The sequence below is a fragment of the Lepidochelys kempii genome, chromosome 9 (genome assembly GCF_965140285.1).
Source record: "Lepidochelys kempii isolate rLepKem1 chromosome 9, rLepKem1.hap1, whole genome shotgun sequence".
Taxonomy (NCBI): Eukaryota; Metazoa; Chordata; order Testudines; family Cheloniidae; genus Lepidochelys; species Lepidochelys kempii.
This window is the reverse complement of record NC_136388.1, coordinates 80,676,913-80,694,322: the sequence shown is the minus strand read 5'-3', so window position 1 is coordinate 80,694,322 and position 17,410 is coordinate 80,676,913. Positions and strand designations below refer to the sequence as shown.

Below are 17,410 nucleotides of genomic sequence, written 5' to 3'. Positions count from 1 at the left end.
TTGCTCAAGTAATTTAAAACTATACTGGACAAAACTCTGGAGGATGTTCTACAGAGAATAGTCCTACACTGCCCCTGCGGAATGTATGTGTCCGAAAGAAAATGGACTAACTGACTTAAGGCTTTTCTACTTCTTATTTCTAGGATTCTTGGAATTTAAGAAGGGCTGTTCAATTAAAGCAGTGTCATTAGCTTCATCCAAAGCAGCAGTTTCTAAGATTTAAATGCATCTCAGGTTTCAGAAACCCTAAGTTCAGAAATCTCTTTTCAGAAAGAAAATAGTAACTACTTGATAAGGAAAAACAGCAGGTGAAGAAGTGTGAATCTGCAGACAACACAGTAGGGATGGAAAGAAAGCTGGTATCTGCAGAAAGCTACAGAAGCTTACACAACTGTGGAGAGAATTTAAGAGGCACTGGCTATTATACAGGATTCTTGCCTAGGACAGCAAGGCAAAAATTGTGGGCTGGAAACTGAGGACGGAAAAAGCCCTAGAGCCCATACTGGATTTAAAATTTAAAAAGGAGTCTATATAATTATCTGTAAATAGCACCTCCATCAGAAAGATTCCAAATGTTATACACAAACTGATGTCCAAATCTGTTCAAATACACCAGTTCAGCTATCACTGAACAGTGGCCACTGGAGCAATACACCGCAACTGACAGAAGAACTGCTATTCAGAGATCCAGGCCCTGTGGAACTGGGAAGGCGGACTCCAGTTGTTGCAGGATCAAACCTCTAGTGCTTTGAGCAGAAATACAACATTTCTTAAAGAGACCTGTTTTACAATGAGATCCAGGGAAATGAGCTGCCATGATGGGACAAGACCAGGGTTTAGAGAGCTGCTACTAAAAATTTGCTGAAAGTCATCCGAATGCCATTTTCTAGGGAATCATTTGTGTCAAGGGAAGGTTGTTTTTGATGGAGGAAAAGTGTGTTTCCTTCTAATATATGGAGAGGAAAGCTGAGCATCACTCTGGGATAGCATGAAAATATGGACAGCATGTATTGTGATGGTTAATTGTGTTTCATTAGTATCATTCACCACAGATCAGACTGAGACCTCTATTGACATTGAGTAGTACCTTATTCTGCAAGTAAGTGCCACTGAAGCCAGTGGACTGCTTGTGGAGTGATGTACTAGTCAGCATGAGCGGGGGCGAGGAATAGGGAGGGAAATCACACTCTAGTTAAGGTAACGTTTGTGATTTCTAGCCATCTGCATTGATTTGGCATTTTAATATTTTAAATTTTAACACATGGCAGGAATTCACAAGCTAAAAAAACTGACCAAAGAGAGAAACATCACACAAACCTTTACCTTAAAAATGCAAAGACTTTCATTTTATTTTTGTAGGAAATAAAAATAAAATTGTAATGCAAATGAAGTGCCAACCAAATGCCGTTTGAGACAAGAACACAGTGCTGCTCTAGACATGGTACAAAAAACGTTCAGCAGTGAATCAAACGCAGCTGATTACACATATGCAGCTTCAAGGAAAACAGCACATGGGCTTTAATCATACACATTTTTATACAACTGTCCCTCAAGAAGTACATTAAAGACAAAATACCAGCCGACTTACAGAAATAGCAAAAACATTTAAAGGTTTGAGCTGACTAAAATACAGAATTTTAGAGAAGTTCCTACAAAGACCAGCTCATGGCTAGTATAAGAGAAAAGTATTTCTTGTGCTCTGTTTACAGATGACTAGATCCAGTGCTATGAAGTGCACCGTTCGTACACTACTACAGTAATACAGATGCCTATATACACGAAGGAATGGTATGAGAAAAGACATAGGCCAAACATTTTAACCTCATCTTTCTGCATTGCTTTTGCAGTTTGAAGACACCAACGGATGCAGCAGCACGTGTGGTTTTAATACTTAACCTAACAAATCACACTGACTGCAATTGGTACTGAATTGGGTACCATTAATACTACAGATATTTAGGAAACCAAGGGTTTTAACACTGCCTGTTGTGCGAATTTGCTTAATTGTGTTAATTGAGTGATGTAAAGTATTTTAATTAAAGCAAAACTATTACATTCGGAGATGGCTTTCCCCAGCAGAACCCACATAGAGAATGTGCCTGCATGTCATGGGAACAGAAGGTAAAAAAGGATCGGCTTCCGATTCACAATGTGCATTAGTCATTTCCACACAAAGAATCTGGTCACTCATTGCAAATTGGGGGTGGAGGGGAGAGAGGAGATTAAAAATGAAAAAAAAAAATATTTTTTTTTTTTGCTTCCAGCCCCATCTTAATGGTCATCCCCCATATATTTCTTATTGAATAGTATCAAAAACCAGATTTTTTATTAATTTATTGCATAAGTCACCAGCTCTAAAACTTGACTGGAAGACCAACTGTTCCTGAATGGGGTCTGATCCTGCAAGGTGCACAGTGCCCAATGCTCACTGACCTCAGTGGGAACTGGAAGTACTAAGCACCTCAGAGGACTGGGTCCAAAGTGTATCTCCATCTGTGACCGAGAGTCAGTTCAAATGCAAAAAGGCAATTGTATAGGTCATGATCCTGCAATGTGCCAAACTCTCTCAGCTCCCTGTGAATATCATTAGGCATTGAAGGTAGCAAGCATATCCAGGAGGCACTCTACACCTTGTGGAATTGGACCCATAAAAGTTAAAAAAAAAAAAAAAAAAAAAAAAAAAGTGTCCAGCTATTACTAGCAGTCTCCTTCCCTAGTCAGGAGGACTGGAGAGCAAAACCAGCAAGCACTCATATTCACCCTCTTCCCACTCAAAGAGTGTTTTTTCCTATGCATTTTATGGATGGAATTCCCTGACAGCTGAAATACACTGCAGCTAGACAATGCCATGGGAAAGAGTGCATAAACCGTGTTTTATTTACTCTAAAAAGGGCCAACTAGAACTACAGCAGCTGTGACCCAATTAAACATTCCCTTTTTTCTGCCAAGCAGTGGAGAGAGCACCACTGTAGAGAACAATTTTGCAAGACAAAGCATAATTTAAGATTCCAGCATTATGAAGCTCATTAAAATATTCTGAAGAATGTGAAAAAAATAAAGCCATATTGCACCTCTTCCATCTCAACCTCTAAAGCATGTTAGAGTATCGACAGCTTCCTTAGGACCAATACATTTTACAACCAGATACCCACACACATTGTAACACACTCAATTGTAGCATGTGAAGTGAGAGACTATATACAGATGTGCAATCATTAGAATTTCTAATTCAAACACAAAAAAAACCTCCAGGAGAGAAAACATTTATACCAACAAGACACCACCCACTTGAAACAGCGCATTTCCCAGTTATACAAGTCAGAATGGAAAGAGGCATGTAACACTGTTCTGTTTACAGCTCCAGACAAAAGTAGTCTTGACCCAATACATGCAGGCCACTGACTCTGGATAAATAAGTTACAGTAGTTTGTCTCCTATAAGGTGGATTTAAGACAACTGCTTCGTAACAGTTTTTAGATTTCCTGTTACACTAGTAGTGGCCCTATAATCAAATCACTCAACATCTTATCAGCAGGCAGGACATTATAAACAGAACATAGGCTTCTGCAACCATTTTGAAAGCAACAGTAGGAAGCCAATGCTAGTCGATAGGAGTCCAGAGGACATGCTACAGTGCTTTCAACTGCCTTTTATTTCTGAAACAGAAAATCTTCCTCTTGAATGAAAAGCTTCTAACTAGCTGGTCTTCAGATAGTCCAACAATGTTACGGTTTCCCAAGAAACTATGGAATCATTCCCATGACTACTACTTTACTGCACTCTGATTAGCACTGTAGTACAAATGATTTCTGATACACACTCTAATTGTACAAACATACATCTTAACAAGATGAACTTCGTTGTAAACAGTTTCCCTTTTTAGTTGAGTTTTACATTTTGAAGATTTACAGCCATGCACAGTTTTGTTACTGAAATCAAAAACAAGATTAAATGCAAAGATCACTATCAGTACGTAGAGTAATCCTGCCAGAGCTGCATGCACATACCAATAGTCAAGACAAGAATACAAGGGATTTGCAAAGATGTCAAAATGTCAGATTGTTCTAGATATAATAAAGGTCACAATGTATCTTTTTAAAAAACAAATCTATGGATGGTTTAGAAGACAAGGTACTGTATGAAGACTTTATAAAAACATTTTGCAAAATGCTTTTGTACAAAAATTAATAGTATGGCTAAATCCAACAGTAGTCAGTGGAAATTGTTTTTATACACACAGCACTGTACACAATTTTCATTAAAGATCACATAGAAGAGTGTTGAAGTTTAATATAATTGGTCCTGAAGAGTACCTCTACTAGCCTCATGTGCAATTTAAAAGTTCTTAATTTCAGGAAGGCCTATGTAGGGTTTAATACCCATTTGCTCCTGTCCAGAAAGGAAAGACAAGCTACATCTATTGATCCTTTTGAGAAGGGCTCAACCAGCTAAAACTGCCAATGTGAAATTAATCTCTTATGGAAACTATTGCGGAGAGGCAGAAGGAAAAGAAGTTCCCATTAAAATACAATTTTCATAGAAATCTAAAAAAGCATTTTGAGCCATGCATACACTTAGAATTCTGGACCAACAGACTAAGACTAAAGATGTTTCCTTTAAACGTAAAACAACTATGTTAGTGTGGCAAACATGAAAAAAGAGGTTAGCATACAGGTTAGTTTTGATTTTAGGAGTTGGGCAGAGCCCTTTTCTTTTTAAGGCAGAGGGATTCAAGAGTGGATTTTCTTCTCTTGAGATGTGAGATTCATTGCCACAGAAATAATGCATTTAGAAGTGTTAAACTAAACACCAAGATATTAAATTCATAATCATTTAAATGATGCAATATTTCTGGTGTATACCATAACTTAACATATGTAGAAGAGTGGCTTTTTTGTCCTTAACAGATCCTTTCACCATCAGAGTTCTGTATCTGATGTGCTTATTACAGTGTTTAAACCGTTTAGATACTATGTAACTATCTCCCTCATATCCTGAAAACAAATATTTTTATTTTTAAATCAGACTAAAACCAGCTTGCTTTAAAAACTGAAAAATCCACAAATGAAGAAAAAAAAAAAGAAAAGACTTAAAAGGCTTGTCCTCATTGCCATTTTAGGCACTATACATTCTCTGCCATTCACCTTTTTGCATTATGTATATTGTGACCCATAACAGGATATTTTCTTGCCCAAACTGCAAACAAGATACTGAGAGTAATACAGTCAGCATAAAACCAGAGCTAGTTTCCTTCTTACTATTTACATAGTTTTACTTCCCCAGTCTCTACACATTGATCAGTTTGAACACTAAAAATAGCCTGTAGTCAGTTTCACATTCAGGTTGTATGCTCTACAAGGAGGGCTGCTGCATTTCATATTACCACAGGGGAATGTCTGAACTATTTATTGAAATAATATATTTTTTTAAAAACTTTGAAAACATTCCTATTTGAATTAGGTTTCCATAAATCTAAAACTGGGTTTCAAGACCAGTACAAATTCTAAAACTTGAACCAGAGGAAGCAGAAATATTTTCAGGACAACTGAATATACACAAGAGGCCATTTGAAACCTCAGAGATATTTTCTTTTTTGTAATATATTTCCCCAGAAAAGTTCAGTACTGATGGAACACCTGTTTCTTCTTATTGCTGGGTTTTGTCTGTGTGTGTTTTTACCCAATTTCTCCAGCTGAATTTACTGGGATTTAAGGAAGTCAAGTACTTGGCAAACACCACAGTGAGTCCATGACTCAGCCAGAATTATAACCCAGGGAGATTTCCTCTCCTTCTCCCTCCCAGCCCCCCAAACAAGATGACAATCCCCAATAACATTTTTCACCTGTTTTACAAAATCAAAAAGTCCACTGTCATAAGAGGTGCTGCTCATTATCATGGTCTAAAGCAAAAATCTTTTTAAAAAGTTGACTGTCTGAATGCAAATTACTGAAAGGTAGGCCAGTGAGAATGGAGACTATGAGCAGTGGGATCATCCCGCTTTGGCTTTAACAGAACGGGAGCTGATACATAGTATTTTGTGTATAATGGACTTGATCATGAGAGATGCTGAGCACCTGCAACTGTTACTGAAATTAATGAAATGTTTGTTTCATTTTAAAGGAGAAGGGGGAAATGAGTTTGAATGTCTTAACTGGAAATGGAATGCAAAGTGAGCAGAATTTGCATTCATGTTTTAAGATCAACTATTACATTCTCAATTGGCACTTAGGATGTGCTGTGAGGCGATCATTTTTAGCCTTCGTTTTTAATAACAGAAATACATTGCATTTGTTGTTGCTGCCTTGTTTCTAGGTTTGAGAGAAAGCACATTTCTAGGTCAGAACAAAAAGTTATCCCCTTGTTGCAAGACCCACATTGGCAGGATAAAACAAGAAAAGTTCTGGGGTAAATTTAAACATTTCCCTCCTTTCTGGTTTGTAACTCACAGGATTTTAGGGGAAACTTCTTCACCACTGTCAAATGCAAATACTACAGTATGTTTTTGTGTGGTTCAAGTACATTAAATCAAATAGGGATAGGATATTCTTAAACATGTGGGAGTAAAGAAAAGCCAGTGACTCAGGTGACCATCTGAGATCCTAGGAAAGTTGGCAGCAGGACATATACAAAACAGAGTTTTAAAAACACTGACCACAAAAGAATCATGTACTAAACCTGCATATTACAATAATAAAAATTACATTGTCGCGGTTGGACATTAAGATGGTCTCAATAAAAAAAAAGGCACAGTTCCTTACAAATGTGCAAAGGAAATGAAAATAATTAATCAGCCTCTGCTACAGTGTAGGATTCCATGCAGAGCATCATTAAACAGCTAAGAAAAGCCTTTTTAGCATATCCACATTTTAAGGTGAACTAAAATGGCATTTACATCCTTTCATTGCCAAAACCCAAAGCACATCTCTCCTACCCCAGTTATAAATACTGTGTGGCTTTTAACCCTCCATATCAAAGTGACCAAAAGCATCTTTATACTCTGAAAACCCAGTAATGGAAGTCAACTTTAAAACCTGGTAGGAGAGACCACATTTTCACTGGAAAGTGAGGTTTATACTCTCAGTCAAGATAGCCTTCTAGGCAGCTCTGCATGCACATTCGTCTTTTTAATCTGTGGTGATGCAACCCAAACTAAAGGTAAAATCCCTTCTCTAGGTTGTTCACACACCTCACAAAGAACAGCCCCTCCAAACACACACATTAACACTTGGCTGTACATGGTCGAGGCAGCTATGCCTTCACAGGGCACAGATTTTGCATACCTTACTGCCACATTTGCATGGCTCACACAGACTACACTATAAGAACTAATCACTGGTGCTGCAGCTTCTCTTTTTTAGCGTCCGATTCTATAACTTCCGTGGTGCTGTTAAGGTCAGGAAGGACATGGTGATTAGCAAGGTTCTCTTTGTTCCTTTGGTCCTGATCAGGCATGATGCTGACTTCTTCCACTATGGCACCATTGGTCAACAGAGCAGGTGGTTCACTTTCGTAATCCTGGGGAGTGTTCAGCATTGGGGTTTTCGAAGACTCAACTGAGGCATTAACAATTTTAGATAAGGAGCAAACTTCATCTGGCAGGGGACCATCTAGGAAGGGCAGCTTCTATACCAGCAGAAAGGAATTAGTGAAAAAGATTAACAAAAGATGAGACACCCTGACACCAGGGCTTTATGATGAACAAATGTTAATAGTCTCAAAAAGACTCATATCCACCAGTTCCTGAGCACTGCATCTCCTAGGTCAATGCCTCTTTTGCAATAAGCACTCTAATATTTTATGCATAATCTGTATGCAACATAGCATTTGTAAGAGTATCAGGAAAATGGCTTTTCTTAAAACACTGTGTTCGAGCTAGCAATTCTACAATTTTCAGTATTCATACTAATCTAACAAAGGACTCAAACACCACCTCACTAGTCTATTTTTAGATGTCTAGTCATGTGCACAGAAAGGAAATCATAAGCATAGAATTTTGCAATTTAGCAATTAAAAGCCACACTGCTCTTTTCTGTAGGCTGTATAGAACAGAGATATCTATGTACAAGCTACAGATCTTAAACAGTGGATCTACACTATTTTTGCTGCCTTGTGAATTTGCATCCTCATTTTTCTCTGTACAACAGGTCAAAGAAAAAAAAACTTCTATATGTAGCAAAATTTTCTTTTGTTACTGGTGAAAGGAGATGGATTAATTATATGAGAGATTTTAGTGCTTTGTTCTTCAGGGGTGGCACAGCACACGCAGCAACAGTGCTAGCTTCTCCCATGTACCTCAACCCTGTTCAGGAGTGGCCACTCTACGGGGGGGGAAGAGAATGTGACCCATTTACTCTTTGGTCCCTCTGATATGAGGGAGTCAATTGTAATCGGGTTGTATATGTCAATTACCTAGATATATTCAAACAAGTGTTGGGATTCCAACGTGCGCTGGATTTGCACCAGTCACCTAGAGATATATGGCACCACTATCCTAGTCTCAGACACATTTGCTCAGATCATCGTGCAGTTTTGTACATTATCCACGTGCAGGACTCACGTTTTCCAGGTCAGTTGCATTGTCCTCCAACTTTATCTTCTGGCTCATGCAGTTGAGGAGATGGTCCAACACAGACTGCTTTGGATGCATCCCTTTGTCAAAGCGGTTATACATTCCGCACCAGAACCTCAAGGGCAGAAGGAAAGGGAATTAAAAGATCTGCTGTACTTTGTTGCTTGTGACAGGGAGCAATTGTTGTTCCTGTTTAAAGAAGAGATTTTCCACTAGTTCAGGCTCCACGTTTACTTAAAAACCTAAAATCCTAGGTTTTATAAAACTTAATAGGAATAGACAAGTTTTCATGAAGTTTTAGAAGGGCTAAATAAAAAGTTCTGAGGATCTACATATTCTTCACCATGCCCAACATGGTCCAGAGGATAGGGTACCAGACAAGGAGGAGACCCAAGTTTGCTCTGCAATGGATTGCACTGTGAGCTTTGACAATTCAATTAATGTATATACCTTTAACTTTTTCCATCTATACCCTCATTTCCAAAGTACCTTGACTCTTCAGTAATACTTAGCACTTTGAGATTTGTGGATTGAAACAGCATTGTGCACTAGTGACTGAGAAACAGGAAGTGAAATTGACCAATGCAATTGTACAGTAGTGCCCAAGGCAAATAAAGATGAAAAACAAGCAGCATAAATAATAATAAAAATCCATTTGATTTTATAATAATTTCAGCAACAGCATACTTGTGTGTATCAGCAGCACTTTAACACAAAAAGGTCCCTGTTTTAAAAAAAAATATATATATAAGGAGGCACTATTTTTAACAATAATGTGTCCACTCTCTCTAAGGAAAGCTCTCAGAGCTGAAGTGGCATATATTTTAAATTATTCTTATTTTTTTCCTGTAACAGGGAGGTGGCTACCCGGAGATCAAATATTTAAAATAATAGTACTTGCACTTATTTAGTAGATACCTATTAATTTCAAACTGCTTTACTAGTTGGAAAGCATGGTTATCCTCATTTTACAGACGAGGAAATGGAGGCACGCAGAAGTCAAGTGACTCATGCCAGGACATATGGCAAGGCATTTTAGTTATCACTTCCATTCCTGTGGAAAAAAAAAAGTGTCCCTCCTCCAGTAAGTGACTTACTGGAAACTGAAAGGTAGAGTGTTTGGCTTAAGCTCCTTGTAAGCTGTGAATCCCTTATACAGAGGATTCCTGAACTCCTGCTTCTTCTGTAATAGGAAAGGCCAGAGGGAATGGGTCTTCTCAAAGATCCTGTCAATTACAAAAAAATCGAATCACTAACAGTTACGAACAGTATAAGTATAATGCTAGCTGCACTGTTCAAGATGTGAGTAGGACTGCATAGAAGATATTTATCCTTTCTATAGTGCAATTAGTGCACCTTACAAACACAGACATACCCCAGTCCAAGCCCTAGGGAGCTGATAATTTAAATTAGACAATGGAGGGAGTAAAGTGAAGGGCAATAAATTGACACCTGCAAGTTACTGTGGAGTTGCTATTTAAAACAGAGTTTTGGGGATACATTCCTCAATAGATGAGATTAAGTCTTTCACACTGCAGAGCACCTGCAAGAATTAAGAGAATTTATCCCTTAACCTTGATTACTTTTCCAATTAAATTTTTTAAAAAAAGAGTTTAGAGAGACTTCCAGACCTTTGTCCCATGAACTGCCAACTCACTTCAGAGCCTCCCGTTCCCTATGGCAAGTCCCAAGGAAGTTGCCAAACTGGCAGGAGTAGACATGGTCATGGATTTCGAGGAGGAACCGCTCATTGAATTCAAATGCACAGGGAAACTGCTGCATGAGTTGCCAGACACATTCAGCAAATTGAGTGAAGACAGGGGACACTTCCTTTGCATCACCATCGAGATGGCCACACCTGGAGAGTTAGAAAGAAAGCTACGAGGTTGCATCCTATAACATTCAACAATATGAGAAACACTCTGACCATCATGTGACCTGGAGAAAGAGTAAATCTTTAGGAGAAGTGATGCCAGTAAGTCACTCTATATCATGTATAGTTTAGGTGCCGAGGTACAGAGTACTGTCAAGGTAATTAGTACTGAGGTTGGAACGTTCTGGGTAACACATAACCGAGGCATTTGGTACTGAGGGAAGCAGAGTCCACCAATTTAGTGGGGATCACATGTCCTGTCTTGGAGGTTGATACCAGTACACTGGAAAGGTCTTGACAAATGAGTCTGTATTGTGAATCTGATGACTCATGTCTCAGTTTGCTAGGTGCCAAAGATGGTGACGTGTGCCTTGGCTCATCTCTGGAGTGGTAGTGGCAGACAAATGGGGCCTCTAGGTACAGGTGGCCCAAGAGTTCAAGGTGCAATCTCGGTTCACCAGGACACTAACAGAGAGAGAGAGAGAGACTGACCAAATGGCTGAGGCCTAGCGACAGCCCTCCTCTCAGGGTATGTCTACATTATGAAATTAGGTCCATCTTATAGAAGTCGATTTTTAGAAATCGATTTTATACAGTTGATTGTGTATGTCCACACTAAGCGCATTAAGTTGGAGTGCATCCTCACTGCCATGGCTAGCATCGACTTATGGATTGGTGCACCGTGGGTAGTTATCCCACAGTTCCTGCAGTCTCCGCTGCCCATTGGAATTCTGGGTTAAGCTCCCAATGCCTGATGGGGCAAAAACATTGCTGCGGGTGGTTTTGGGTACATGTCATCAGTCGCCCCTCCCTCCGTGAAAGCAATGTCAGACAATTGTTTCGTGCCTTTTTTCCGTGCAGACACCATACCAGGTCAAGCATGAAGCCCGCTCAGCTCAGCTCACTGTCACTGCTGCTGTTTTGTCCTGTGTGCTGTTGTCAGCAGACGGTGCAGTAGGACTGCTAACCGTCATCATCCACTGCTTCTGCTGCAACTCTGCTCTCCTGCAGACCAGTGCCACGGCAAGCATGGAGCCTACTCAGCTCCCATCACCACTGCTGTTGTGACATTTGTAAACACCTCGCACGTTATCCTGGAGTCCATGCAGAACCAGGCTAAGAGACACCAGCACGAGGAGGATTTTGATGAGGACATGGACACAGACGTTTCTGAAAGCACGGGCAGTGGCAATTGGGACAGCATGGCAACAGTGGGGCTAGTTAATACAGTGGAACGCTGATTCTGGGCCTGGCAAACAAACACAGACTGGTGGGACCCCATAGTGTTGCAGGTATGGGACGACTCCCTGTGGCTGCAAAACTTTCGCATGCGCAAGGCCACTTTCCTGGAACTCTGTTAGTTGCTTTCCCCCACCCTGAAGTGCAGAAATACCAAGATGAGAGCTGCCCTGACAGTTGAGAAGCAAGTGGCAATAGCCCAGTGGAAGCTTGCAACGCCTAACTGCTACCCGTCAGTCGGGAATCAATTTGGAGTGAGCAAGTCTACTGTGGGGGCTGCTGTGATCCAAGTAGCCAATGCAGTCACTGACATTCAGTTATCCAAGGGAAATGTGCAGGTCATGCTGGATGGCTTTGCTGCAATAGGGTTCCCTAACTGTGGTGGGGTGATAGACGGAACGCAAATCCCCTTCTTGGCACCAGACCACCTTGCCAACCAGTACATAAACTGCAAGGGGTACTTCTCAATGGTGTTGCAAGCACTGGTGGATCACAAGGGACTTACTTCCCAGACCAGAAAATTACCCTTGGGGATGTTGAAATGCCAGTAGTTATCCTTGGGGACCCAGCCTACCCCTTGCTCCCATGGCTCATGAAGCCTTACACAAGCAGCCTGCACAGTAGTAAGGAGCAGTTCAACTATAGGCTGAGCAAGTGCAGAATGGTAGTAGAATGTGCCTTTGGACATTTAAAAGCGCGCTGGTGCTGTTTGCTGACTAGGTCAGGCCTCTGCGCAACCAACATTCCCATTGTTATTGCTGCTTGCTGTGTGTAATGGCTGTGAGAGTAAGGGGCAGATGTTTATGGCAGGGTGGGAGGTTGAAGCAAATCACCTGGCATCCAATTTTGAGCAGCCAGACACCAGGGTGATCAAAAGAGCACAGTAAGGCACGCTGTGCATCAGAGAGGCTTTGAAAACCAGTTTCATGACTGGCCAGGCTTCGGTGTGACAGTTGTGTGTGTTTTTCCTTGATGCAAACCCACCCCCTTTGTTGATTTTAGTTCCCTGTAAGCCAACCACCCTCTCCCCTTCAAATTAAAGTAACTATTGTTTGGAAACCATGCATTCTTTATTAATTAAAAAAAAATGAGATAGCTGACAAGGGAGCCTGGGTGGAGTGCAGAAGGAGGGAAGGACAAGGCCACATTGCTTTTTGTAGCCGCACTAAAAATCAAACTGTTGGAATGACAGCCTTCTGTTGCTTGGGCCATCCTCTGGAGTGGAGTGGTTGGGTGCCCAGAGGGCCCCACCCCCGCGTTCTTGGGCATCTGGGTGAGGAGGCTATGGAACATGGGGCAGGTAGGCGGTTATACAGTGGATGCAGCGGGGGGGTCTGTGCTCTTGTTGGCTTTCCTGCAGCTCCAACAGACGCTTCATCATGTCCGTTTGCTCCCCCATTAGCCTCAGCATCGCATCCTGCCTCCATTCTTCGCGCTCACTTAATTCTTTCCTGGCCTCTGCCACTGAATACCTCCATGCATTAAGCTGTGCCCTATCAGTGTGGGAGGACTGCATGAGCCCGGAAAATGTGTCATCGCAAGTCCATTTTTTTCACCTTCTAATCTGCGATAACCTCAGGGATGGAGATGATGGGGGAAGAGTAGAAACATTTGCACCTGGGGGGAGATAAGGGCGAGTAAAACTGAGTTGGCTTCTTACACCTTTGCAACATGTGGAAACGTTTCAAACTGCAGCACCCTCCCTTCCCAGAGCAAGCAATGGGTTGGGTTTCACATTTAAAAGAAGGGGCTGCAGTATTTGGGTAGATGTGACGCACACACCTACCCCCCACCCCATGGCTATTCTCCAGGATGATCCCTTCACACCTCTCCCCCCCCCCGCCGCGTGGCTATTCTCTGGGATGATCCGTTTTAGCCAAGCGCAAACAGCCCAGCATGAATGGGGTCCTTTTACTGTTCCCTTACAAAAATTCCCCTATTTCAACCAGGTGACCATGAACACTATTGCTTTTAAACCCTGTACTGTAGTTACAAATGTGCTCTCACCAGAGGTCCCTTCTCCGGCTTCAGGGTCAGGGATCCCGCCTTGGGAGGGTATTGGCTCCAGGGTGATGAAAAGGTCCTGGCTGCCGGGGAGAATGGATTCACCACTTGCCTGCTGTGCATTCTCCTCCTCTTCATCCTCCTCCTCCTCCACAAAATCCTCCTCTGTGTGGCGTGAGACTCCCCCCTTGCAGATATCCACGGACAGTGGTGGGGTAGTGGTAGGGTCCCCCGCTAGAATGCCATGCAGCTGTTCACAGAAGCAGCATGTATGGGGCTCTGACCCGGAGCGACCATTTGCCTCCTTTATCTTTTGGTAGGCTTGCCTGAGCTCCTTAACTTTCACGCGGCACTGGTGTATGTCCCCGGTGTAGCCTCTGTCCAACATGCCCTATGAGATTTTGGCAAATATATTTGCATTTCTTCTTTTGGATCGGAGTTCTGCCTGCACAGATGCTTCTTCCCGTATAGCAATCAGATCCAGTGTCTCCCTTTTGGTCCATGCTGGAGCTCATTTGCGATTCTGGGACTGCATGGTCACCTGTGCTGCTGAGTGCTGCTGAGCTCGCCATGCTGACCAAACAGGAAATGAAATTCAAAAGTTCCCGGGGCTTTTCCTGTGTACCTGGCTAATGCATCGGAGTTCAAAGTGCTTGTCAAGGTTCCTCCCCCACTCTGAACGCTAAGGTACAGATGTGGGGACCTGCATGAAAAACCTCCTAAGCTTATCTTTACCAGCTTAGGTCAAAACTTCCCCAAGGTACAAAATATTCCACCTTTTGTCCTTGGATTGGCCGCTACCACCACCAAACTAATACTGGTTACTGGGGAAGAGCTGTTTGGACGCGTCTTTCCCCCCAAAATACTTCCCAAAACCTTGCACCCCACTTCCTGGACAAGGTTTGGTAAAAAGCCTCACCAATTTGCCTAGGTGACTACAGACCCAGACCCTTGGATCTTAAGAACAATGAACAATCCTCCCAACACTTGCACCCCCCCTCTCCTGAGAAATGTTGGATAAAAAGCCTCACCAATTTGCATAGGTGACCACAGACCCAAACCCTTGGATCTGAAAACAATGAAAAAGCATTCAGTTTTCTTACAAGACGACTTTTAATAAAAATAGAAGTAGATAGAAATAAAGAAATCCCCCCTGTAAAATCAGGATGGTAGATACCTTACAGGGTAATTAGATTCAAAACATAGAGAACCCCTCTAGGCAAAACCTTAAGTTACAAAAAAGATACACAGACAGAAATAGTTATTCTATTCAGCACAGTTCTTTTCTCAGCCATTTAAAGAAATCATAATCTAACACGTACCTAGCTAGATTACTTACTAAAAGTTCTAAGGCTCCATTCCTGGTCTATCCCTGGCAAAGACAGAATATAGACAGACACACAGACCCTTTGTTTCTCTCCCTCCTCCCAGCTTTTGAAAGTATCTTGTCTCCTCATTGGTCATTTTGGTCAGGTGCCAGCGAGGTTACCTTTAGCTTCTTAACCCTTTACGGGTGAGAGGAGCTTTCCCCTGGCCAGGAGGGATTTCAAAGGGGTTTACCCTTCCCTTTATATTTATGACAGTGCTGTCCAGAGTGGCCACATTGAAGCACTCTGGGATAGCTCCTGGAGGCTAATACTGTCTATTTGCATCTGCACAACCCCAAATTCAACCCAGCAAGGTTGATTTTAGCACTACTCCCCTCATCGGGGAGAATTATAGAAGTCGATTTTAAGAGCCCTTTAGGTCGACGGAACGGGGTTGGTTGTGTGGATGCGGTCATTTTTAAAATCGACCTAACGCAGCTAAATTCAACTTAACCCCGTAGTGTAGACCAGGCCTCAGTGTCTGAGGAATCTTGTATCAATCTCAAGGAAGAACAGCTTCAGACAGGCTTCCCTTACTCCGAGTGCATTTGGAAAAAGTGTGTCAAATAGACACATCGCAGAACCGTGTTCTATCTCCAGTGCAGAATAGGCAATAGGAGAACCCGTCATTAATAGGCAAAGAATCACACAGGGGACAGATCTTAAATACTGGTGATTTAGTTTCTGCCATGAAGCTAGTACCACCCACATCTCTCCATACTCTATACTAACAAATGTATTTAATTAAAATATATATTTTGCCAATGGGTGACTAGGCATGTGAAAAACTTCACTACCACAGTGCTCTGGGAAAGGGCAGATACTGCATGGGTTCCATCTTGCTGCAATGGGCGGTAAGAAAAAACCGAGGGGTGGTTGGGCCTGTTCTGCACTTTATGCCCTTGGATGGAGGGTGCGCAGGACCTAGGGCACAGGCAGGGCTTCGACAGACATTGCTGGCCAAAATAATCCAACTTGCACACAAAGACTGGAATCCATACGGACAATCATTCAATGAACATTATTGCTTAGATGAGGCTCAGAACACCTCATATAATTTTGCAAAATTTTTCTAGGTAAGAAAGGATTATTTTTCCTTTTAGTATATCCAGAAACAAAAGGACCAGAACAAAGGAGGGTTCACAACAGTTTAGCAAAGCAGGCAATTCTCCTACTCTGGCACTGAACATTCCACCACTGCCAGGAAAGCCAGTGGGTTGGAAAGGGACACTGCCTTCAACTCTACAGAAACAAGTAGCAACTTTTGCAAGTTTGCTTGGGGCAAACAAACTGTTCAGTACTATTTTTTCCAAGCTAATGGCAACATGGTCTCCTGCTACAGAGAGCAAGCTGAATACATTCAGGGGACAAAGTCACAGCCTGGACTCCTTCATTCCATCTACAGTATCATGCAGCTAACCAAATTACAAAGGGGAAATTCACCTTCCCATGAAGCATCGTGCACCAGCCATGACTAGGGGCAGAATAACTATCTCATCCTATGTTCCTAGGCGATGATGAAATTTCACTCTTCCCTAAGAACTTGACAAAGTGTGCAAAAAGTAATTTAAATTTTATGCTGTCCTTCCTTTACAATACTGGTGAAAGGCACATTTAGTTTCTGGTCTTAGAAAAACACAAGGTGAAAACAGTTCTTCCCACAGAGGGAAGAACTGTGGGATATGTTTGTTTGGGCTGCAGTTCATCTTTGGATAAGTCCTTATAAGGTAATGTTATGTGGATCTCTAAATGGGCTTTTCTTCAGGTGTGTCTCACTCTAAGAAAAAATATTTATTGACTACACTTTTAAACAAGAGTATTTTCATATTGAGACAATTGTTAAACAAAGTTCACTTCAGTACAGAACCTCAGTTCTTCACCATTTAATGTGATAAAATAATCAGGCTATTTCTTCCTAGTGTTAGTCTGGACCAAGTAAATCTCTGTATTTTTCATTTGTTAATTAAATTACCATGCAGTACAAATGGATTATCAATTAGAGAGCAACATTTTTATAAACCCATGGAATGCAAGTCTTAAATTGGTTAGTACTAGAATTGTGAGCTGAAGTTAAAGCTGCAAATACTCTGTAAATGTTTGTTGGGTTTTGCCCCTAGCCCAGTCAACACAGAAGGGTATCAGAGGCAAAAAGCCCCTCCAAAACGTGAATGTTTCACACCCAGTATCAATGTAATATCAACCCATTGTACAGATGGAGAAATGGAAGTGTAGAGATTAAATAATTTGCTCATTTTGTAAATCAATGAATATAGGAAAACATGCACAAAACCCAAGAGTTGATGAACCCTAAGGATTCCAATTCAAAAAGAGCAAATGCCCCTTACTCTAAGCACATAC

General features: G+C 41.6%; 2 protein-coding genes across 9 annotated transcripts in view; one reads left to right on the top strand and one right to left on the bottom strand.

Annotated features, from left to right (window-relative positions):
- The window catches only part of LOC144930840 (uncharacterized), a 44,429-nt gene extending 30,941 nt beyond the window's left edge, over nucleotides 1-13,488 (top strand). The window contains exon 2 of the mRNA XM_078854246.1: nucleotides 11,304-13,488. Coding sequence (XP_078710372.1) covers nucleotides 11,304-11,510 — 207 coding nt within the window. The 3' untranslated portion in view covers nucleotides 11,511-13,488. The remainder of the gene's footprint in view (nucleotides 1-11,303) is intronic.
- MTMR8 (myotubularin related protein 8) overlaps nucleotides 1,319-17,410 on the bottom strand; it is a 39,118-nt gene continuing 23,026 nt past the window's right edge. For 6 of the 8 annotated variants that reach the window (XM_073361063.1, XM_073361066.1, XM_073361067.1 and 3 more), the window contains 4 exons: nucleotides 10,227-10,427; nucleotides 9,667-9,795; nucleotides 8,558-8,684; nucleotides 1,319-7,623 (listed from right to left, as the gene is read on the bottom strand). In XM_073361063.1, the coding sequence (XP_073217164.1) occupies nucleotides 7,330-7,623; nucleotides 8,558-8,684; nucleotides 9,667-9,795; nucleotides 10,227-10,427 (751 nt within the window). In that variant the 3' untranslated portion in view covers nucleotides 1,319-7,329. Of the gene's footprint in view, nucleotides 7,624-8,557; nucleotides 8,759-9,666; nucleotides 9,796-10,226; nucleotides 10,428-17,410 lie in introns of those variants that run through there. The other 2 variants (XM_073361065.1, XM_073361070.1) reach the window with 2 other exon arrangements.